The 25654-nt window shown below is 42.4% G+C and overlaps 1 protein-coding gene across 14 annotated transcripts in view; it reads right to left on the reverse strand.

The window, feature by feature from the left end:
- Positions 1-607: 607 nt before the first annotated feature.
- LOC118317221 (metabotropic glutamate receptor 7) overlaps positions 608-25654 on the reverse strand; it is an 89634-nt gene continuing 64587 nt past the window's right edge. For all 14 annotated transcript variants that reach the window (XM_035645723.2, XM_035645732.2, XM_035645731.2 and 11 more), the window contains 6 exons: positions 24102-24239; positions 22032-22232; positions 16904-17043; positions 12478-13413; positions 4927-5179; positions 608-1688 (listed from right to left, as the gene is read on the reverse strand). In XM_035645723.2, the coding sequence (XP_035501616.1) occupies positions 1639-1688; positions 4927-5179; positions 12478-13413; positions 16904-17043; positions 22032-22232; positions 24102-24239 (1718 nt within the window). In that variant the 3' untranslated portion in view covers positions 608-1638. The remainder of the gene's footprint in view (positions 1689-4926; positions 5180-12477; positions 13414-16903; positions 17044-22031; positions 22233-24101; positions 24240-25654) is intronic.

A 25654-nucleotide genomic window follows, 5' to 3' on the forward strand; every position in this document is an offset into this window, starting at 1 on the left:
TCAGCATCTCTTGGTCATACATCATTTGCCCGTGCATGTACCAGCCTAGAGGGAGAAAACAGAAGTCCCCTCATGAGTGGCCTATCCATGTTTTTATATCATAATCAATGTTGAAAATACTAAGGGTACGCTTGCAGGCAGACACAGACAGGGACAAAGAGCAGTGAGCTCGGTCATCAGCAGGATAAAATTGATCCGACATGTTATATTATTCATGTTAGAGCGACTGGTGGCGAGAAAGTGGAAGGAGCGACAATGAGAAAAAGAGAGACGGATGAGACAGAGAGAGCAAAGGGGCGAGTGGACATCGTCTCCTCTCGCAGGGGTCTCGTCCCTGCGTGACAGCGCTGCTCAGTGAGCTCGCCTAATGTGGCCCGTCATGGGGGCGAGAGACGGTAAACAAGTGCATGACATTTCCAGCAGTTTACACAAACCCATAAACAACACTGGCGATTAATAATGCCCATTCATACGTCAGTTGGAACATCGAGCCAAACGCTGGCCCTGCCACGAGAAGACAAACATGCCGACTCGCACACAAAGACTCACACGTCGCACGAGCACAGAAATGACTTTGTTCTGCCGTCTGGTTTAATTGTAGAAAAGATAACAAAAAAGAGTTTATTACATGTTCATAATTTGACAGATACCACAACATACTTGCATGGTTGCTCCGATAATAATGTCACTCAATAAAGTACGAAAACTATGTAAAACAAACATGCTTGCAGGTTGGGGTGGGGGGTCAATCCAACCACAGATTAAAGACATATGCTGTCATTTATTGAAGTTTACGAAAACAAACCGCAGAAGGATGCTGAAGCTCATTATCATTTTTTAGAATTTATTTCACTCTTTTTTTTTTTTTTGTTGACATCAAATATAACAGACATACATTGGCACATGCAAAGTGAACACTTTGTGGTGCTTCTCATTACCATCCAAATCCAATTGAACAAAGACTGGATATCTAGGTTTGTACTCCAAACATGAAAATACTCTCAAATATTTACAAAAAAATATATACTTACAATGCCCATCACTCTAACGTCATAATCATCTAGGACTGATCGGAGTTGATTTTGGTAAAACAAAAATACTGTATGTGGCAGAGCTTGCTGTTCAAGGTAATCAAAATCAACTTCAGGAAAAAAGAGGCACAAAAAAATCACTCATGAACAATACAAAACAGAAATCTGATAATGGAGACCCCATGAGAATATGGCTTTGATGACATTTCAAAAGAAAATATCTTGAAAGCAGATCCGTGGTCCCTTTGTTTTGTTTTCCTTTTTTCGTCCGTCCTCCTTCACAGTGGCCCCTTTAAGCAGGCAAGTTGTTCTCTGTCAGAGACAAGGGGGCCACAACACAGGCTTAAAAACTACAGTTTCCGTTCTGGAGGCCCAACAACACTGGCCTACAGCTGTGCTAGTTCCCGCCAGGACTCATGTATCATGTCTGGATGAAGGTTAGATGCTATCCACCGTCCTGGGGTGCATAGGTACTGCAGGTACTGGGACGCCTTGCGCGCTCTCTCTCTCTCTCTCTCTCTGTCGGTCTTCCTCTGTTCCGCTGCTGCTCCCTTCCCCCTTTTTTCGATCACGGATAAAGATCAAACTGCATTCGTTTGCAAGCAGATCAGATCCTGAGGTTGTTGTAACTCACGTATGTTTTCTTGGTTGCTTGACCTGAGGAGAGAGTTTAAAAAACAAAAAATGATTAAGATTTACTTTGTGAGACAAACAGCAGAAGAAAAATGTATCTTTAGAATGTGTACACTTTGGGGAACTCGTGCTACGCCGCTGTGCCTCCTTATCATCGGATGTGTGCCGTCAGTGGCCCAGTGTATCATTTCATCTCGCAGTGCCCCCGTGAAAAGCCTGAGAATCTATTTTCAGATGTTAACTAGTGATAAAAAACACAAATACCACACAAGTGGGCACCGAACAAATGCTAGGGCATGCAATGTGATCCCAGTCTGCATTGCCATGGAAACGTATCTGCATGTGGCTGAGTGCCTGGGTGCTGTGTGTGTGTGTGTGTGTGTGTGTGTGTGTGTGTTTGTCCTCTCGTATATCCAGCGTTATGAAAACCAATTTGAGTTTCAAACCTTTAGAGTGAAGACGGCTCTTTTGTAAACTGAGGTCATTCTGGCTTGTCAGGACTTCATTTAAAAGGCTGTTTCAGTCTCTGGAGTGAAGGCTAGTATTTGGATTGGGTTGATATTTGGCCAGGGTGTGATGATGTACAAGGAACAGCGAGTACAAGGATGTGCACACAGTATCTGCACATTTGCCGTTTTTCAGTTTGATATGCATTTTCTTAATCACAGACATTGTTACAAATTATCACTCTGTTACTTTAATGTCGCTATGCCGACCAACTCCCATGGGCTATGCAATTAAAGTCATAACATTTCTTTACAGCTGCATTTTGTCGTTTGGCCAGAAAGGATGATGAATAAAACATTAGTCAATGTACAACAGATTCCTGCTGGTAAACCACAAACAGGCTTCAGGAAGAGCCATCAGTTTGATCAAGATGCTTGTGTGTGTGTGTGTGTGTGTGTGTGTGTGTGTGTCTGTGTGTGTGTCTGTGTGTGTTGTCATCCCTGAGATCTACCTGCACTATCATCTAAATTTTTAATATTGATGATTACTCATCTTTTGCCCTGCTGTTTGTTAGGTTGTGTTTTCTCACCACAACAGTCATTTTTGATGAAATGGATTATTCCTGGGAGGCACTAAAGCCTCCACATGTGCCTGTTTTGGTCAATTTATATCTGCAAAAAATTGTTCAGGGCAGTGAATTGTTTCACCTCCACGATAAATCCTCCTGCCTGAGAGTGGCATAATCATGACGATGTTACACTGTAGCGATATCAATGGAAATCTGCAGGACTGTTAATGCTCTTAATCCCACAAATCACTCCACGTCGTCTCACACGGCGCTGGCGGTGAAGGGGAGGCATTCGGCACTCTGATGTTTAGAGGAATTGACTGACAGTCCCCGGGGATGGTCGAGCCACAGTTCAGGTTTCGGGTCGGTCATGCACATAAATTCGCCATTAATAAATGTCACTTCCACTGCTGCTTAAAAAGAAGGGCAAGAGGAGAGGGGAGTGTGCGGGGAGGAGCGACGAGGCGAGAAGACATCCATGTAGGAGAGACAGAAGGTGAGAGACACGCAGAGCAGATGACACGGTGCACTTTTGGGAGGGCCTCCCACAGACCACGTGCCCTGCTCGGGGACTTTTGATGTGCTGCTGCGACAGATGTTTAGGTTTCACCCTCTATCCAGAATGTGTAGGTTCTCAATGAGCCACATGTGTGACTGGCAAGGAGATGTTCCCGATCCCCTGACACACTTGCATCCCCTCTCTGATTGAATGTGCATAACTCACACATTCAGTCACACACTGATTATACACACCGCACACGCACAGATGAAGCTCCTTCCGCTCATGACGGATGAGCGTGACAACTGTTGGGTGTTTGGGCAGATCTGTCATCTCATAGGCATAATTCAACGGGGGGTTGAGGGGCTGGCGCACCTGTGGGTGCCGTGATCGCTCTGTGTGATTAGAGGCGTTGCAGGAGAGGAGGCCTTTGGAGCCTGTGATGTGCGATTTGCATGATCTGTCAATCATCCCCGTCTTCATCCTGACAACAGGAGAAAAGCCAAGAGCCTCCATGGCAACACTGGCCTGAAATACAGCTTTTAATGCTGGTGTTGCTTACCCAAAACAAACACTGTACCACCTATCTATGGAGGTATGCAGGCTATCCCACTCATATACTAATACCCGGCATTATCTTTGCTAACGGGATCATGCTTACTGTTTCAGATGAAGGGTGGTGTGAGTAACACACAGCGACAGAGGCAGATTATCTCCCTCCATTCCCGGTGACAAAGCCCTGCTTCTTCAAATCTCTTTGCAGAGTAAGTCCCCCATCTTCTCTCATTCACTGTGCCTTGGCTCACGGGCTAAAGGTCGGACCACTTATCAGGAAACAAGATAACTTGGTCCATTCTATAGGATATTATACCTACTTTTTACCCAAACCAATTAAATGGCAGGAATGGGACTTTGTAACCAAGAAAGGATATATGAGAAAGATATGAGTCTGAATAGAGACATCTCATCCGCCCTTCCGTTAAAATTAAGTTTTAAAACCAATAGACACTGTTATTGTGCAGGTTATATATATATATATATATATATATATATATATATATACTGTATATATATCACTGAAAACAAACCAAATTGACTGTGTTTAGCTCACTGATACTTGGTATGAAATGTGATGTACACAAGCATGTGTTTGCGATGCTAATGTTCACAACAAAGATTTGGATTATGTGTGACCAACATATAAAAGCATTCATGTTTTCTTCAGTATAGATTACTACAGCATTCAGTCACTTTCAAAATGGTAACAACAATTAATAAAGCAGGATGATCTATCACTTCATGAGCGGTATAAATACAGCTAATATTTAAACATATAAGGGTTTAGAACACACTAAGTTTAAATCATTTTAAGCAGATATATGTGTTTATTAATAAGTGTAGGCAGGTGTATAAAGAGATAATGATAACTTAGTGAAACACTGTTGTAGGTATACAGAATAAATCTTCATGAAACAAGTTAAGCACTTAAAAATGATATTGTAGCTGCTCATAACTACATTGTAGTGTTTCAATTCTGTTAAATGTTTGAAACCCGTTTATTAACGACAAATAGGGAGTTATGTCAAATGTTCCGACTTTATTTTCTATGTTGAATTATCTATTTAAATCTAAATTCATTCTGAACAGAAGTCATCTTCTGAGCGTTGCGATCCAACATAAGCTTGAATGAGTATTGTGCATATGAATGCGGACCTGAGGCCTCGCGATTGTCTCGGCGGGACACTTACTCATGGGGTCAGCGGCGGGGTTCTCACACAGCTCCGTCTTTGCCTCTCCATTGGGCCTTTCGTTGGGTTTCTGGGACAGACGCGATGACATTGTGGCAGCTGTGACCACAGCCTTGAAGCTACGCTTCCTCTTCTGTACGTTCATCTCTGGGTGGAAGATAATGATGTACACCTTGGGCATGTAGAGCATGCCCAGTGCTACTGAGGCACTGAGGTTCATGGAGATGGTCAGGGTGGTTGTCTGGATGTACAGCTGAAAGGAAAGCACAGACAGGTAAAACGAAATGTTTAGTTCGGACTGGAAGAGCAGAAAACAACATGAATGGACAATTCATCGACTTTCTGGTATGGACTTTGATTTAACATCTTAATAGGGTGGAGAGAAAAAACTCAGGAGTAGCATTTAAATCCTTATCAAGAAAAACAAGGGTAGGACAGCTTCGACATCCGGAGCCAATTACAGAACAGTCACACAGTTCAGCACAGCAATGAGGAAATACCTAATAATAACCATTGCCTGATAACAAGATGTGAGCATCCAGTGATGAACGTTCATTGGTCGGCCTTTTTCCAATTCCTAGCAGAGAAAAATCCCAAGGGTCTACGTCATTAGGGGATATGTTTGTTTGATAAACTAGTATAATACAAAACTTCCTGATGAGGACTGACAGTTAAATTCAACGATAAAATTCTTGTTTTAATGATCGAACGTTATCATCAGAGTCTCAGGTGGTCTGCATGTTTGCTGTGTGTATAGCTGTGGGGATGGGGGCATCCATGCGCACACTAACATAATCCAGCATGTTTATTAAAGCCTGACCTGCAGCAACTCACTCAAGTCGAAGTCAGTTCAAGCGTATTAATGACAATAGCAGAAACATCAGCTCGACTTCAGACTGTCCTCACACGGCCTCTTTCTACCACTCTGGACACTTAGAACCCTCGACTGGATCGACTGAGCAGGACAACAACATTTTTGCAGTCACCAAATGTTTTCCTTTCGTATCAGATGTTGTATCTCACCACATTTTCCAGTTGAACAGAGGTAGGGGACTCGGGTTCGACTCAAGTCGAACATTCGAAGACGTCAGCGTTGCTTTGACCAACAGTAACACAGATGACTCGATGGGACTTGACTCTTTCAATGACATATTTTTGCATTTTTCATCGCGTTTTGTATTTGCAACAAGATTCTGGGATATGCAGTGCAATATGTGCAAACCTGGCAACCCACTAGGAAGCAGAAGACTGTCGGACTGAGCCAACGCACAAGGCATCTATCAGGAAGGGAGCAAGGCCAAAAATATTGAGATTTGGATTCAAGGATAATGCTGTTGACGGTAGTAAGAAGATGACAGCGGTATGAAGAAGGAGCGAGCTATGAGTGCTTGAGCAGAACAAGTGTAAGTTTAAATGTACGTCGGGGAATTATATTATTATTCATTATATAGTGAAGAATAAAGCAACATTACCTGAGATAAAGAAGCAAAAATGCTACGTGTAACACAGAAACGCCAGCAACCACAAATTAGTCGCAGCACATCGTTCATGTCAGGGGAACGAACAAATCACGACGATTTGTTTGCCGAGATCTGATATTATGTATTGACAAATTGAATTTAAAGTGACTGCTACAAAATGTCAAATAACAATAACATGGAAAGCTGTAATCATACTTCCAACATTTTTGTAAATGTTTAAAATAAAACGAACTTATTTGAACTGATTTAAATGTGAGTTCCACCAGCAGAACTTCACATGACTTGACCTGAGCCATGACTCGACTTGCCTGTTTGACTTCGCTTTGCTTGATTCTCACCACAGTCACTAGGGATTGGACTTTAAGGTCAACACTGGAGACATGCTTTTGATTTGCACACATTTGACCTCGGCCATCTACAGCCCCTGAACTGCTTATTCGCCGTCCTCCTCCTCCTCCTCCATCTTCCATCCTGTTCTTGTAGCTGGGCCCAGTGTAATGTAGCACACAATAAAGGAATTATCGTGGACTCAGAACGCTGTAGCTGCGGTATACAGCAGGTCTGCATTCATTTATCTGCAGCTCTGCAAGCGGCGGAGTGCAGCCCGTCAAAGGCTCTCAGTGCGTTAAGTGATATGATCATTCACAACATTACCATTCATGTGAGCCTCACACTCGTACCTTCTCTTTTCATGACATTCCTTTTCAGAGGCTACATAAGTTGTCAACTTGTAATTGCGAGCTTGCGTAACCCACATCACGCAATGTTTCAGGTTGACATGAATTTTCTATGGTGACTTCATTAAATGGCAGGCATTTCACTGAGAGCTGGTGGAAGTCAGTAATTCAGCAGACACACAAGAGCCTGTTATTTGATTTAAGGGGTCTTGGAGGAGAAAGAATCAATTCAAGAGGGGACATTATTGTTTCAAGAGCACATCACCAAAGCCTGCCCGCTAATCTTCTGCACTTGAAAGCATCCGATGTCACGTATATATATATATATGCAGCCTTCAAGTCAGCCACTGGCAATGTGGACGGGGAGAGGACACAACTGTAAGCACATTACCCACCACAGAGTATCTGCAGAGCGGCGAACTGCTCACTGATTCACTGAGAGGAAGAAATGCCACCATTTGCATATAGTATTTCCCTGGTAAACATCACGACTAATGGTAATTTCTTTCATGCAAGACTCATTTACATGCCAGTCATGCCTTTGTCTTCCAATCTCCACCAATCACTCGAATGCCTGATATCATCAACATGGCAATACACTCAGCTGCTTCCTCCTCCGTCCATCCCCTCGTGTCTGTCTGTCTGTCTGTGGAGAGCAGCATCACAGGCAGTCATCTGGCCGGGGCACCATGCATTAATAACTGTATGCACTCTGTGGTGGGGGGGCAGAAATGTGTGAATTTGCAGCCTTTGCAAATAGATATTGTGCCAAGTGTTTAAAGTGTTGCAAGGAATACACTTGGTGTCATAGAAAATCACCAGAGAATCTCCACCCTGTGCTGTGTTTCCATGTTTGGTGGTTGGTAATCTGTTTGGTATCCATAGCAACATTTCAGAGTTTGGTGTGAGCGACTAAACACGACTGGAATAAGCTTTAAACGAGATTCTGATACCTAACACCGCAATGCTGACCCTATCAGAACTGATTTATTGACCACGTAGGACAGCTGATTCGGGAGGAAACGCACAATAAGAGTTAGATGCTTACTCATAGTCATCACATACACACAAAAAAAAACATGTAGGTACATAGGCTTGTATACTCCCTCTAATGCAGCTACTAACACACACAAACACACGGAACTAAAATATTTTTTCCTGACTCTGTAATCACAGAGACAGGGTTTTTTCTGCGCCTCTTTATGAGCTTGACCCAAATTCGTTGCCCCTCTCACCCACCACTCGAATGTTTAGCTTGTCACAGAACATTCATAATTAATTTCTGTTGCTTTAACATAAATAAATACATGAAGCCATTCTCACAACTGCTTGGCAACGCTCTATTTTTAGCCACAGCAATGATTAATTAACATCCTCATCAGGAATCAAACGTTTGATTCTGAGATTTTACATCTCATTGACAAGCCCACAGCCAGCCACGACAAATGGCATGTTTTCCATTTAGACAAAAAGCTGTTGAGGGTAATTCTCATAATTACGCCCACCAGGGATTTACTTACTGCAAAAGCAATTTAGTTGGGTATAGTTCAGTTGACGATGGTTACTATAAATGCATACAGAGATAAGGACATGATTCTTAAAGTGACAATTAGGATGCTCTCTGCCCCATTAGAGAATGCCTTCAATAATGGATCTGGAGTATTTGAAGTCTCCTCTCAACTACCTGGATGTCTCTGGTTGTTTTGGGTGGCCTACTTTCTCGCCTGCCTCGTGTCATGAATAACTCTGTCTGTCTTTGTGCTGCACAAAGCCCTTCTCCATATTGGAGACACGGCTTCCTGTGTGGATAGTCTTCCCTTCACTCCGACTCTGCACGGGAGGTCCCCGATTCTGGACATCAAGATTGGAAGATGAAGAGGCTGCTAGACGTACAACCTGCTCAGCTTGTGTTAGAGGAGGCCAATTAATAATCAAAATCTGATCTAATCTGAGGACAAGGTGCCGTTTTGTTTACACTGGCCTTTATTGCGTTTTGCTCGGTATTCTAATCACTGCTCTTATTTATCAAGCATCCAAGAGGAGGAAAAAAACTGCTGACTGGTCAGACCGTGGCCAAAATTTAGGTGAGCCCCAGAGGTCCAAAGATACTGCTTTGAAGAAAACAAAGTCATTTCTGTGGCAGACTTAGTGCTGGTGCAGAGGAGAACACATGCTGTGTCTGCAGAAAAGCAACGTCCTCACAATGTAATGCTTTTTTTTTTCTTCAATAAGGGAAATCATGTTTTTATTGCAACAGTCATGAATCCCAAAAATTTTGATCGCTCCCAATCAAACTCGGATCCCATTTTTTTTAGGTGAGGTCGTAAAGGAAAACCTTTATTTAAAAAACAAATTTGATTATGTAGTTGTCGGTTGCACCTTGCTTTCTAATCTTTTAGAAGAAGGTTCCCAGAAAAGCCATCAAGGCTCTTTTGCCTACGCCTGCACATTGTACAGTACCTGTTTATTTCGAATTAGTCATTTGTGTATGAGAATTAATAAACTAAATTAGTTAATTTTGCCATTATCGTTTTGCATACACACCATTGTTATAGGTTATTTGCCTACACTCATAAAACCAAACACATGAAAAAGTCCTGCCGCTTTCTGCATCACAGTTTTCACCCTCGTCTAATTCTATAAACCACAACTGACAACTGCAGCACGCTATCATGACTTCTGCTTTGCAGCTCTGAGCGGTGTAAAACAGGGACGTCAAGCTGGTGGTCATGGTATGTTCTCCATCTCGAGGGATGTTCTACATGTAGTTTTTTAAATAAAAACAACAGTTGTATTGTGTCTGCAATTTGCGACTACATTTGACCAGTTATACCTGGTTGCCTGCAGTCTGCTCCTGGTGCAATACAGCTGTCCACTTCGAGCATAAAACTGATAAGCCCGGAGAATTTCACACAATTTCCACATCTCTGGAGTAAGTGTCAGGTCGAACTCCCGTCAAGAGCAGTTGTTTGCAGAGAGACAGGAGGATTATGAGTTGCAATTTTCATTTTACCTGAGAGATGGAATGAGAGCATCTTTGCCAAGTATAGTTAGTCATTGCTAATGATGCTTGGCAGCACGGCCCATCTTGGAGAAGTTCATGTGGGTCCAGGAGACATCTTACAAGAGCCTAAGTGGTTTCCAGACATACATGTCAATTTTATTTATTTATTATGGGAGTTTCGCTGTATAGCAGGTGAGTCTTCATGACGCAACGCTCTCTTTAAAGCAGGACCAGAGCTAGAGGGTGTTTTACTAGAAAGTTTCTGAGCCTCAGGGAAAGTGTTTCATTATATCACCACCCTCCTCTTCTGAACCCTGAGAAACGTAATGTTCTGTGGTTTTCAAAAATAAAAAAAGTTACAGAATAAGAGAGTGCTCATGTTCACTGAGAGCATTCCCTTAAATCTCATTGCAAGTTCCTTTTACATGTTTAAGAAAAAAAAAAGTTTTTATGACAATATTTAGCAAATTTGTTTGTTCTCTGATTGTTTCCGAGTGTGCGTTGAAGTGACTCGCAGGCCTGGAGTCTGTTTCAAAAGTCTGCTCATCTCTTGGCCCGAGGACAGATGAATTTTGGTGCTAGTGACTCTCACAGTCATTAACTTGAGAGTGCCGAGTGGCCGACTGAGCACACGCAGGTGCACAGGAGGCGGCCGTGTGTGTGTTTGTGTGTGTGTGTGTGTGTGTGTGTGTGTATGTGAGTGTGTGTGTGTGAGTGGGTTCTGTGATTGTTTGTGTCCATTTTCGCATGGGTTCCCTCAACATGAGTTTGATTGAGCAAATCGGAGGGAGAGAGAGGGAGTCACAGGTGTGGAAAATAAGGGCATGTAAATGGTGTTGAGATAAAGAAACTCACTACATCTACTACAACACAGTGTAACAAAACAACATGAGGTCAAACATCTCAGCGTTTCGATTCGGGACAGCCTGGGGTGAGAGAGATTACTCCAATCTGTGTTGGTGTTGAGCCATAAAAATCTGCACACAAAAAACACAACAGGGCCAGGAAACTTTAAGTGAGGATACGGTACCACGTTACGCCTCCAGCAGTGTATTCACATGCAGATATGGATACCGCATCATTTTCAATAATTTTGCACCATTATTTTAGTAAAGTATTCATGAAGGAATCTTACCACCAGTTAAATACAGTAGTAGCAGATACAGATGCATGTAGAAAACTCCAGCAGAAAGCACAGGCTGAAATGATGCATAACGTAGCTTCACTTCACCTTAACCACACTGCAGCTTTTGCAATGGATGTTATCAAGACATGCCAAAGCACTTCTCACCAGCAGTCGCTGGGGAGTGAGGAGAAATGCGCCCGCAAAGGCCATTACGGCAGGAAAGTGTGGTGTGAGCTGGAGGTGAGTGTAAGGCAGGAGCCGCAGTGAAGAAAGAGTTAACTGCATAAAGGGGGAAACATAAACACATTACTGCCTCACTCGTCACCGCGAGTAACATAATGAACTCCTAATCGCTGCCGAGGGTGTAACTCATCTGTGAAATCAGCAGCAAACTGAGATGAGGAAAATCAGTTTCTGATCCATCTCGGGCGGCAGCTTGGCAGGAAGGGTATTGAGCGGTGCGCCTCTCAAAAGGTTAGGAGTAACACTTTCCTGTCAGCATTGATGTCCTGTCAGTGGAAAACTTCCCCCTCCGCTCTGTCCTGTACACACGGCAACGCGCGACGTACGAGTCCAGCAGATGAATGCATCTGTATTCTGCCCAGTGCTGGTGAGATAAGCAATGACTAGCACAGAAGGTCAAAATGTCATATTCTCAATCAACTGCAGTAGCACCCAGTGTCAAATGCTTTGTTGAGTGGAGCGCAGCTGTCAGGAGATGGAATGTGTTGAATCAAACTTCTATTTACCCCGCTATTTCTCCCTACCTTCCTCCTCCTGCAGTTCCTCACCCTCCTCTTCCTCTAAACCGCCTCAACCCGCTTGTCTCTCACTGCAGAATAAGGCATTATAGTATATGTTGAGCCCAAGGCCTGAGAGCTAAGATAATGGAACCTGGATCTGCGGGCGCCCCCGTCCGTATAACTCTGTTTTTTTCCTTACTCGTTTTTTAGGATTCTAGTGCTTATCATCAACACTTCCTTCGCATTTACTGTATATGACTATTTTTGTCTGCGACGGTCCTGGTGTGGGTTTCCTTGCACCATGGGCACCATGTGAACATGAAATCAAAAAGAAAATGAACCAATAACAGTACATGCACATGTGAGTGTGTGTGTATGTACCGTTGTCTGTCTTTTTATCTTGCATTTCCTTGTTTGGACAAGATAAAAACAGGGCAGATCGAATGAAAGGGAAATTTGTGGAGGAGGGAGAGAGACAAAGAGAAGGGTGGTGACAGAGAGAGAGAAATAAATGACTCACCTTCTCTGCCGACTGGGCCGTGCCAAAGAATATTGGGATGAAGGCCAGCCAGACTATGCAAGTGGTGTACATAGTGAAGCCAATGGGTTTGGCTTCGTTGAAGTCTTCCGGTACGTCCCTTGTCTTGATGGCGTATATGGTGCAGGTCACCATCAACAGGATGCTGTAGCCCAGTGAGCAAATGATCTGTAGGTCTGTGATGTCACACTTCAGCACACCGCGGGCCAGCATGGGGTTAACGGTCTTCTGCTCATCGTAGTCGATGATGGTGTTGGGCGGGTCCACGGCGAACCACACCAGCACGCCCAGCAGCTGCACGCAGATCAGACTGGAAGTGATGGCGATCTGGGAGGTGGGACTGATGAAACGCGGGGCCGTAACCGTCTGCTTGCCCTGCTCGAAGATCCGATAGATGCGGTTGGTCTTGGTGAGCAGCGCGGCGTAGCTGATGCACATGCCGAGGCCCAGGAAGATCCTCCTGAAGGCACACACAGCCACGTCGGGCATGGCGATCATGAGGAAGGTGATGATGTAGCACAGGAAGATGCCCGTCAGCAGCACGTAGCTCAGCTCTCGGCCCGACGCCCGCACGATCGGTGTGTCATTGTGGCGTACGAAGGTCGCCATGACAAAGATGGTGGCAATGATACCAAGCATGGCCAGGAAGACGGGGATTATCGCCCAAGGGGAGTGCCACTCCAGCTTGACAATGGGGATGGGCTGGCAGGCGGTTCTGTTGGGGTTGGGCCTCATGTTGTAGGCACACAGTCTGCAGGATGTCTCATCGTACTGGTACTGGTAGCCATCACATAGCTCACAGTGCCAGCAGCAGGGCATGCCCTTTACCCTCTTCTTCCTCTCTCCAGTTTTGCAGGGCAGACTGCACACAGAGATGGGCACATCCTGCTCCCCATCTGGCCACTGAAGCTCCTCCAGCTGGGAGAGAGATGACACACAGCACAGGGAGAGAAGGTTAGTAACAGACACATAAACCAAGGTTACAGATAAAGACAAGAAACCATGTGGGTGGTGAAAAATATTTGACATTTACCACTCAAACAACCTATTAACTGGCCACTAATTACTATATCACAGATCTAATGAAATTGCCTTCTTTGCAAAAACAAGGTAGAATGCAATCAAAAAGCTAAAAAAATTCAATCAAAAAAACGATTAAGCTAATACAGAACAACATGTTGCTTGCCAATTTCTTAGAGGGATTGCCTTCTCTGATACTTGAAAGTAATTGAAATCACCATGGCAACGGAGCTTACCTTTTTGTTCAGTGAAATAAAAATAAAGAAATGTGAAAATGCAAAAGACATTATGTTTTAATACAGGAGCCAGTGAGGTATGAAATATGTGATGAGAAGGAAGGAGAATGGGATTTGGGATTGCAAAATGCCTCATTTAGACTTTGCAGTGCTATTTTGATTTATGATCTCGCCATCAAAATAAAAAAATAGGGCCGTATTCAGATGCTCTGAAGATATGTCTGGATCTTCAATTCGAAAATGCCCTGAGGTGTTTCATGATTTAAGCTCAAACTGTAGTTTTAATGTACAACTCGGCCAAAAAAACCCACGAAGAAATTGAATTTTTTAGGGCTCTTACATATTTTGTCAGGGAGTAAAAAGAAAAACCTTTCATAAACCTCAGAGCTGATCTTTTGATTTATTATGGAAGTGTACTGATCCATGGCTTTAAAAGCACCAGCAGATTAAAGAAACACGGTTCAGGCGGTTTCTCAGCAACACACAGTGTCACCCAATAAACCCAGATCAATTAATTGGAGTTCAATAAACAAAAAGCATTTAGATATGGAGATCAGTTTAATAGGGGTAAAATTATTAAACATATTTTATTGTCCTGTAAAACTACTCACTGATATCACAGATTTAAACGCTGTATTAATGCCTGCAATAAAATCACAACAGCCTAGCATAGAATGGAGGTGTAGGAATTAATTGTTGTGATAAATTCTGCTGAGGGAAGGGAATTCATGACTCAAGGGAATAGTTCAACAGTTTGGGAAATGTATCCTCAATTTGTTGTTGAGCGATAGCTGAAACTGGCTACAAGAGGGAACACTTATAGCCTGGCTCTATCCTAAACTTAAAAAAAGATTGTGATTAATGGTTGTCCTGGCATTGTCATGGTGACTATTTGACTCCAGGAAAGCTCCAAGAAATAGTCTGACACATAACCCCTGTAAAATCTTAACTCTGCAACATAAAAATTAGCAGATAAAAACTTCACCAGGTACAAATATACTGTACTATCATATATAACATGAGTGCAGTTGAGGACAAAAATAGCACAGCCTCCTCCAAATGTGGCGGCTTCCTATAATTGCAGATACAGAGCTGCAGCTTTGCAGCAAACAAACACACACACACACACACACACACACACACACACACACACACACACACACACACACACACACACACACACACACACACACACACACACACACACACACACACACACACACACACACACACACACACACACACACACACACACACTTTTATGACAAATGCGTTGTTTCTGTGGTGTCTGTGTAGATTATCGTCTGCCATTTATCTGGGGGCATGAAGGTGCCATTTGTTATTTGGACAATAAATGGTGCTCTCTGGAAAACCTCCCGATTACACAGTGTGGAAACAGTAATGAGACCAAAAGCTCTGTTTCCATGGAGACCAGAAGCAAGATTTTTTTGGACACCTTGGACTCGTATGGCTGCTATACTGTAGTTCTCATTTTTTTGCTATAGCTGATCATTTTACAGTTAATTTCCAACTGTGTGACTCTGAGCTGGAATGGCATTGCATTGAACTTCATCAAAGATGGCAAAGTGTATCAGGATCATTCAAGGGCAAGCTTGGAATTAGATTTCTCTATATGTGTTTGTGAACAAAGTAATACAATACATTTATATTGCAACGCAACAGCATTTATCACACTAAAACAGATCCAGCAACAGACATCGTTCCACATGTGCTATCCCAAATCCCTCTAGTTTAATTCTTCTGATCCAGAGCACTTTAATGCTAATGCTAACTCATCTGTTTGTAAATGTCATGTTTTTCTTTTCTTTTTATGTAATCTGAGTTCCATAGAAATATATTTAAAAAAATTCAGCTCAGGTGTCATCCTATCATACAACGCGAGTCATTTTAATCCAGCTTTTCCCCGACCAAGTATTCTTTTTAAAAAAAATTTTTTTAGGTAGGTGAGTAAAAGTTATTTAAGGATCCTATGGAATGAAAAATGACTCATCCATTCTGTTACCCCATGGGTTCTACTCCTATCGTTTAGAAATGCCAAAAATGAAATTGCATTTTCACTTATTTTTATAATAAAATTCTTGAGGTGCCAAGAGCTTTCTATATGATTTATATTACACTCTGGCACCTTAAATTTAGATATTTGACTTTTGTCATGTACAGTACAGTAAAACTTGCAGGAAAAAGCTGCTCAGCATCAGTTGTAACACAACATCAGTTGTTTCTCTAGGCGACAATTTCTCACAACATCAACATCTTCAGCAGCTCACTGCTGCCAAAGTCTGAACATATATGTTCTGACACTTGGGTTAAGAACATGTTCTTTTCTCCTCCTCCCACTCTCCTTCACCGGCACTCCTCCAACCTATGCAGTGGGAGAATCGTGATCCTCCACGACAGAGTCAGAGCTAACCTCACGGTTTTTCTTCCTGCTTTCCTCCTTTTAATCGAGTCCCTTGTGATGTTTTAGTCCTGCCCTAACATCCTCTTACAGGTACAAACATATCAAACTTAATAAACAGCAGACAAAAAATGTGACAGACTAAAATTACTGCCTTTTATCCTTATTCACACAGAATCTTCTTTCAGTAAAAAGAAAAGAAATTCTCTTCTGAAAAGCAGCAGTTGGGACACTGCTAACTTGTCAGGAATTCGTCTTTCAAGTGCAACTATAAACACTTTATTTATTAGATAAAGTCTGAGAGTAGCTTTATGTAGGAATGTGGAATGTGTTTCAGTATTTGACAACATAAGTAGGCAACACATCAACTAAAATGTGTGTTTGAACATGTTTCTACATTAACTGTTGGAGGAAAACACTACTGCTGCAGGATTTTGGAAGAATTATCCGCTGAGTGCACTTTTTTCCTTTTTTTTCTAAATTGCACAAACAGATTCATTTTTTTCTGCATCTCATATACATCAATTAGACTGTAAGTAAAGCTTGTCTGCAGCCGAGCTCTCTCCGTATTTGAAATGCAAATAATGTGCACTTCCTTGTCACATAAGATATTTAAATTTTCGGAAACGCATCAAACAATCTTTTGCATCAAGTGTTGATATGCTGTTTGGATACACCACACACAAAAACATTGAAGTCGCCTGTGTTCCAGGTATTCGAAAAACTGTCATACCCTGAGCTGAAGGCTCTCCACCCACTGTCCTACCACCTTGTACTCTGGGGTGGAGGAGTTGGTCATCTGGAACTGGAACAGGTCATAGCGTCCTGGAGCATCGCCATTCTTGTTGAACACAACAGAGGTGCCGGCGCTGCCTGTGCGAGAGTGAGAGGGAGAGGACATGCGGCAAAACGACAGCAGAACAGAAAAGTGTTAGAGGCTGGCGTTCGAGGGTACATCACCTTTTGTAATGAGAGAAAAAGCATGAACCTCTAACCCCTCGCCTCTTATTGTGCGGTGGCCTCCATGCTACCACAGAAGAGTGTGCGTCTGTCCCTCGAAAAAACCATGACCTATATCCTCAACCTTCATGATAATCAGGTGCTGGGAGGCGAGCTCCCCGCTGACCAATACAGCACTTCCTCACCTGTTTGCTGTGCATCATCAGGGCCGCACTATGGTAACTGGCGGAAAAAATATTTTCACATTAAGAACATGATTCGATTCGTGGACTCCCCGCTGCGTTGCGAAATCAGCAATCGGCCGCCGTTTACGATGAGCGCGCACCTCCTTGGGTTAAAAGCAACGCATTTTAAAAGCAGCAATGTATTATTATTATTATTTCAGTCGAGCGGTGGACAACAACAGGAGATGTAGGGAGGATAAACAGGTCAGCCAAAGCATCATATGGTCCCCATCTGCTCTCAGTGTGGAGCAGCCTGTCTCAAGCAGAGCCCTGAAGATTTCACTAATTAGCTCAGAGAGGACAGCGGACACCTGAAACATTACGCATGAGAAGAAGAAAAAAATGATTATTTTTATGTGAAGTTGCCTCAGTTGTGACTACGTCGGTGTACTGTTTGTGTGGATTTGTGTGCAGGTTAACTCGATAAAACAATCCCCACGACTGCAGAGTGTGTGCAAGGTGGTGTGTTGACGCAGGTGTCACTCAACGTGTGATCCCCCCCGCAGCAGTGACTGTTGAAAGGCATTAATGGGAACAATGGTTGCGCTTTATTTAATACATGAGGTCTGAATTGTTAATGAGATAATTTCTGCCATCGCACAACGTTGGGAGAGAATGAATAAAGTGCTGCATTTTAAAAGTCTGTTCACCTTGGCACTTCTTACAGTGGTTCATTAGCACGAATGGAGATACCATTTTTGAAATGGGACGGGGGGGCTGATAACACTTAGCATGGGAATTAAGTACGTTAATAGCTCTGGCTATAAAAAGTGCAGAGAAAGGGGCAGCAGCCAATGTCCCAAACACTTTAGGGAACATGTTGTCTTTTGTATCTAGAACAGAGCTCGTGGCTTTCGGACGGAGGGCCACTGAACCTTTTCCTTATTTTTCAGCCTGGAGGGAATTTCAGTTTTTCTTTTTTCCAAGGACATTTGTCATTGAACACTCAACAAAAGTTTCAAGGCAAAAGACTTGTGAAACAAGAAAGGCTTAAATAGTAAAAGAACAAACACAAAAAACTTTTTCAGTCCAGTGGGACCGTTTAAATAAAATACTGTGAACAAGCAACCAAATGTACTTTTTCGATTTTGTGGCACTATTGTGCATAAATGTCAGTTCATAAGACTTCATAAGCAGCCATTTCCATGTGGAGGCAGAGCCACAAATCCCTCACTATCTGCAGTTATGCAAAGCGACAGCAGACATATTCCACATTAACAATACAGAAATGGCACCGCTGGAGTCATTTGAACCATTGGTCTTTTCATTTAAAAGTCCAGCACTATTTCATCTGTATCCATGTGTCGGCACGGAAAATGACAACGGACACGAGTTGGAAACGAATTCTGAAAACTCTACTTGCGAATCCCTCAATATGAAAACCAAACTAAAACTTGGTGGGCGGAAGTCACGGTCCTGTCACTTTTGCCTCCACCCAACAGCCGACTTGTTGACACGCTATGTAAAGATGTTGACAAGGTATTGACTCATGTGAGCAATAACTTTGACAGGGTTACTATTCTTACTCCACGCCCCAGCAAAAAAAAACAGCTTACACACATACACAAACACACAGTTACACAGTAAAGTGATAGGGCACTTGAAGCTCTTCAGCTCTAGAGCAAATAATCAAGTGGTGTGTCCGTGTGTGTGCAGTTAAGAAGGCACTAGAAATTCCTTCCTATTTTTCCACTGGCTATTTTCAAGGGAACCAAATTGTCGGTGTAGACACCTTAGCGAGAGCGCTGTCTAAGATAAAAGATTTATGCATTTGCATCCGGCTCTGAACTAAGACATGACAAAAGTGCACCGCCACTGTGCTGTGCCGAGCAGTGTGGGTGGACTGGGGATCCACTGCTGTGTTTCTCTCGCATCATTATTCTCTCCTCTCCCCCCCCCCCCTTCCTTCTGCCTCTCACTCCTCAGCTCTGTGACTCCGGCGCAGTGGGGAGATCAACAAAGGAGGCCCACACTCCTTCACTCTCAAACATACATTAACGGTGGCACAAACACAGGATAATGTGCGGGGTTCCAGTCGAAATGCAATAAGGGGCAGTGAGATATGCCCGACGGAGCTGCAAGAGAACATCGTTCACTCGCCGGTAAAAGAAAAAAGGACAGAGTATAATAGCACGACACGGCGAGGTGGAGGAGATGGAGAAGGTAGAGATCTTATATTTGACTCAGTTAAATGAACCGTCTTTGTCAGAGCCACTCTGAGGTTAAATGGTTTTCAGAAGCTGAAAAACCCAGAAAAGTCAGCACAAGTGCAGATGGTTATTGAGATTGAACAGCAGCTTATCAATCCCATGCATGAATCTGCACTTAGTAAAGGTCTCCTCGTTTTTTTTTTAGCACTGCTCAGGCAATTGTCTATATTCAGTTTTTTGGGTTCCACCTTAAATTCCGAGGGCTGCTTGCCTGCTGGAACTCTGCACTGCTGCCATAGCGACAGAATTAGACAAAGGCAGGCAGCTCTTTAGCACTTAGCTCACTGATAGAAGTTCACACATTTTTGAACATAAATAATGACTGTTTATCTATCGTGGTGCTCACACTGAACACGTAACAACAGAATAGGAAATGCACATTATTAGAAATCTTTAGAAACTTTTTAATGATCAGGATCATTTTAAGAGCATAATGTCCCTCATTATATGTCATTCCTTTGTGCCACAGACCTCCAGTATCAAAACACTATGTCAAATCACACCAGTGAGCACCACTGTTGCACTGGATGACAAGTTCCTACATTAATATGAACATGGGCACTTTAGTTTTATTTTGTTAAAGTCCCACTGCTGTAAATACTGTAAACAATGCACTAGTTACTCCGACTATCACTGTTTAAGTCATGTCTTGAGTGAGAACAAATGGAAGCCACAGGCACGGGAAGGAAGTCAGAAAGTATTGAGAGATGTAATAATGCATTTGGTCTTTTTTGGGGGGGATTTTAGCTTTGTTCTATATATATAAGGCTTGAAGAGATTGTAACAAAGGCTGGTAACAGACCTCTGACTACATCTACATCTTAAATGGGAGGAAAAGGAGCCAGTCATAGCTTTGTGAAAGCATTGAGAATGGAGATGAAGGGATTAAGCCATCTAGAATAAGATAGTGATTCATATAAGGTAAGTGCATGAACACCAGCAAAACAAAACCTGTTCAGAAATCACGGAAATACAAAAATAATTATGATATGACTGCAAAACAGGCGATATCAGATCCTCTATGGAACAGAATGCTGTTCTGAGATCAGTAAGGAGAGATATCGCTTTAGCTTTAACTGCTCGTCTTGCTGGTTTCCTGACAGCCACTGCCTGGCCTGATGAATGATGGTGAGGGGACTCGGAACTGATCAGTTTTGGCAAAACCAAACCAAACCAAACGCCTCCACATTTCAGAAATCCATTAACGTGATCAAACGGATCGCTGACTGAATGATGGAGTCAAACAAATGGTCTCGTTATCAGACTAGAAATTATAAAGCGAAAGAGAAAATAAAGAAATACATGATGCAATGATAAAAATCCTTTAAAGGGTTTTTCATATTTTTCAAAGCAAATGCTTTTTGAAATCCTGTCTACAGTAGGTCCATGGTATAGCCATGGGAGACAGCGGTTTATAGGTTGATATTATGTGTGAAATATTAAGTGTGAAATTTAGTGCTGGAAATAAACACAAACACAAAGTCAAGAAATAAACATTGAAATTAAATAAAAGACCTGGATGTTCAGTGAATCTTTAGTATAAGACGTCCGTCTATACATACAAGTATCTATGTCCCACATGTGCCTTCAAAATTCAAGACAGTGGAGTGTTTTTTTATTTTTTTTATATACACAATGTGCCGGGTCTACATCTAAATGCAGGCTAGTTTTCTGAGAAGATTACACAGATTCCCCACTTTAAACAGAATAATCTTATTCGGAACATTTTGTGAAGACACAATGCACTTCAGACGAGGCTCTGATGAGCACTGACTGACACACGCCAGCAAATTTGTAAGGATAAAGGTTTCTCTTGTTTAAAACCCTTCCCCCCTCTGGCACTCGCTCTTCCTCCACCGCTGCATTTCAGTGCATTTGTCATTAATAGCTACTTACCATTAATTCTTAAGTATCATCCACATCACTTTCTGCACAGGGCTGAATTATACAGAGGTTCAAGTACTAATAGACCCATAATATATCACACGGGCTCAAACTATTGGATGTATCCAGAAAATGTTGTGATGCTTTTAACCATAAATGAATCTAAATGCAAATTTAAATTGTAGCCAGCCCACAAGCAACTGCATATGATGCATAACACGAGGAGGTGGTACAGTTGGCATTATTACCCATTTACATTATTTAGTTTTGCTCAAAATTGTATTTTATCTCAACACTGGAGACGGATGTGGACACGAATGTTTAAACATTATTTTAGTGTATTTCTCAAATCTACACTTTGCTCAATTATTTTGTATCTATATAAATATATCTTGATATGTGGTGGACAGAACACACTCCATACGATTTCGATAAAACAAAGTAGACAGTGATCTAATTTTTACTTGCTCGCTATAAGTATAAGGTTTACCAAGTCTCCAAAATGTAAGTAGACAAACTATTTTTTTATTTTGTTTTTTCCGATCCACACATCCTGTAGGCATCCATCCTGTGTGTCACTCACCGTTGAAGCTGGTGTTGCGTATGTACTTCAGCAGAGTCCTTCCTTCCGCGGACTCCATTTGTGGACAAATGCCAAGATGATCAGGACACAAGTCCCTCTGCATGTTGTGGAGAGCGTGGGCCATGGCGTACATCGCGTCAATCACAAACTGCACCTTCCCTTCCTGCTCGTACTTGGAGTTGATGCCGATGCGCTCCTGGCCTGAGGGAAGAAAAGAAAGAAGAGGAATGACTAATAGCCAAATACACCACAAGCCACTAGACATTAGATTCTCTCAGCGCTGCGTATCATCGCCCGCTGCGTTTCTTTTTGTTTTTATTCCTCCATTAACCATTTGCTCCTGAATTTTGAAAACTAAAGGGACAATGTGGCATAGAAAATAAGATGGTGGAAAATATCAAGCTGCAACTGTGAGATACACGTTTGTGGCAAATAGAACAGATTCAGATTGAATTACTGCGTGTATTACAAAGTTATAGGCTGCAAAGAATGGATGTCATTTGTCCCGTCTGCAAGGTGACGACGATCACCGTGAACTTTAGTAACATGCTCTTCTACAGTGACTTCCTGCTCTTTTATATCCTCCTCCCGGTGCACTGCTCTTTCACTACGGGCTACTCAAAAGGTTTTGCCTCATGCTGCTGAAACACTGCTTGAATACATAATGGAAAACCTTGCTGGACTTTTGGTTTTGTGAATTAGACATTTTTTTACACCCCTGGTTGATAAAAGCTGCGTTTCAAAGAGTGAATGAAAATAATATCAACAAAAATACTACTGTTGAATTTAAAAAAAATCTATATATTTACCCTCATCATCATAATATTCAAGCTCCCAGATAACAAAAATGCATCATCAAGAGGATAATAGGGAATACTGAAAGACAATTTTCTCCTCAGTGATATCTGGTCATAATTTACAACGGGAGCTCAGTGGAGGAGCAGGTTATGTTAATAGGACAAATATGAGGATGTGGGAGACTTGCATATACTGAAGGAGGTCAAAAGCAATCTGTGCTGACATTTCAGCCCATTTTTTCAGAAGTTAACGCACATTTCTGCCCACACATAACCTTTTTGCCTTTTTTTTTGCTATGCATTGAGTGCTCGATTGAGAGCATGCGAATGCAAAAGCCTTCAGTTTGTACTTAATATTCATACATATCAAGCTTGGCTTGAGGTATATTTATATAAAAAAGAGACTTTATTGACAGTGGTGCAGCCGTCTTAAGAGGCACTGAGGAAAAGATAAAAGACATTTATATAGTAATTTTACAGAGGGTTTGTGGGGCACACTAAGTGGGACAACCGTCTTCTGTCTTTGATGCACGACAAAAGATGCCAAACAGGAGATGATAAAGGAAACACAAATCCTTCAACAAACAGTAATTTGTGTCAGGCTGTTATTACGTATGAAAGTAAGATTCATACAGCGCAGCACATCACAGGCATCATCCACATAGATGATAAATGCAGTGCAATGCCTGTCACAATGCTGGCAGCTGCAGTTTAAGTAATAAGAACATGAATCCACGTTAGCAACAACACTATCATTAATGCTATTGTGCCACAAAGATGGCAATAAAGCAGAATGGGGGCAGGGACAATATTTACTTGGTTTTTGCAATTTCCCCCCCTGTAATTTTCAACCTAAATAAAGTGTACTCTGACGCAGTGCAGTTAGGACACACGTCATGGCCGTGCTGCGCCGTCAAGGTGACTGGGTTGAGGGGGAATAGAGGGAACATGGGACTTTTAGAGATACAGGACATTAGCCACAGGAGCAGACGGTCTGTAACTGTAGTATGTCTGAGACCACGTGGTGCATTATTATTCTAATAATAAACTCTGCCTGCCCTGCACCCGCTGGGTGGAAACACCTGGCGTTAGACTTCCTGGCTGAGCCGCACACAAGAGGGGTTGGATTAAAACCCCAACAGTCTATCTGCAGCTTCTAATGCAAACAAAGGGGTCAAGTTCACATCAACCTCATACAGGAGGGGGTGCATGCATCAGCTTTTAGTGTTTCTAAAGACATTTCCCTCATTTGTTAATGTCAAAACTCGTGTACCTGTGCATTTACGGCTGGTATCCTCTCTCTTCGAGGCGCTTAGGAGCCTGCAGTCAAAGTTCTCCTCCCAAAACTCAGCAAACCACACGTTCCTGCGATTGTTCTCCAGGGTGAGCGCGGTAAAGTATTCATCAAACCCTGGGATGAGAGGAAGGAGGAGAATGGCTCAGTTCCGCACCAATTACCAACCAGCTCAAACCTGGAGGAAGCGGAGTGCAGCCGCGTGGTGTTGGAAGAGCACCAGCAAGCGCTACTTCATCACAATTTGGACATTGGTGGTTCCTCTTCCTCTCGAGCCCCGTGGAACTTAAATCACTTCTTTCATCTAGGAAATTACATTAATTGAAAAACAGGATGCATAATAAATAACGCAGGGATTGTAAGTGGTGGCACAGCCTGTTGCCTCAGGCTGTGAGGTCCTGTAGGTGTTAACAGGTTGTTTTTTTTCACCTCATAAAATCCATTACAACAGCAGTGTATTGAAGGCATGATGTATTAGCCAAATAGGACTTAGGTTCCTGTATGGTGCATTAGCTGGAGGAGAGATACGTTGCTGCAACAAAGCAGAGGGAGAACGCCTGCATGCAGAATTTATCTCACGTATTGGTGCAACTTTGCCGCCCAATGTGGGTCAGGAAACTGAGCGGGAACTAAATGTCAACTGCGAGATTCATGGTGCACTGGCTTTTCTGTCTGAATTTCACATTTCAAAGTTTCTCTCCGCTCCCTTATCCAGTCATATCAGCGGAGTCGTGGGTAGAGGTGATAATGGCCAACCAGAGCTGAATGACTCAGCTTATTTTCTTTTCAAAAGACTATCAATGATGCATGGTGGATTAATAATTTTCTTTCTGCCTCCAGAGTATACATTTGTTCTGGCTGGACCTCCCCTAATTACAGAGAGCTTCATAAAACTCTGACTTTCAAATTTCCTCGATTGTAGTGACGAGTGGTTATTGGGATTGTGACACTGGACAGGACATTAAATAGGTGGTACATGCTGAGAATATTCTATTTCTGTGGTACATGTCCTGACAAATGCAGCAGTATAATTAGCATAATTTCCTCATTTGCTTCCTCTTTTTTTGCCGGTGGACTATTTATGCTGCAGTTTTACAGACAAATCCACCTCCTAAGCACATGAAAACAAGCAGTAATTGCATTTCTTTTGAAGTCCATTGCCAGAAAATATTGACATTATCAAAAAAGACAAAATTACAGCTTTAGACCTTTCACTTTGTGTTCCTTCCATTATGATACAGAGACCAGTGATACCATTTTTTCCCAGCAGTTTTGGAGAGAGGAGATTTTCAACTTTCAAAGCAAATAAACGCTGATCAACGTATTTGTGATGTCTGCAATAGGCAAAACACTCCATTCACTGGTCTCAGCATTTAATAATAGAATACTCAATTTATCCAAACTCAATTAGTCTGGTCATGTTCAACCAAAGGCCAATTATAACACGGTGGTACTGCTCTCTGAGGATTGACCTAAGTCATTTTTAGAAAAGTAGGAAATTGCTGACTAAAGTAGAAACAGGTGAGGAGATG

Source organism: Scophthalmus maximus, chromosome 3, assembly GCF_022379125.1.
Source record: "Scophthalmus maximus strain ysfricsl-2021 chromosome 3, ASM2237912v1, whole genome shotgun sequence".
Lineage (NCBI taxonomy): Eukaryota > Metazoa > Chordata > Actinopteri > Pleuronectiformes > Scophthalmidae > Scophthalmus > Scophthalmus maximus.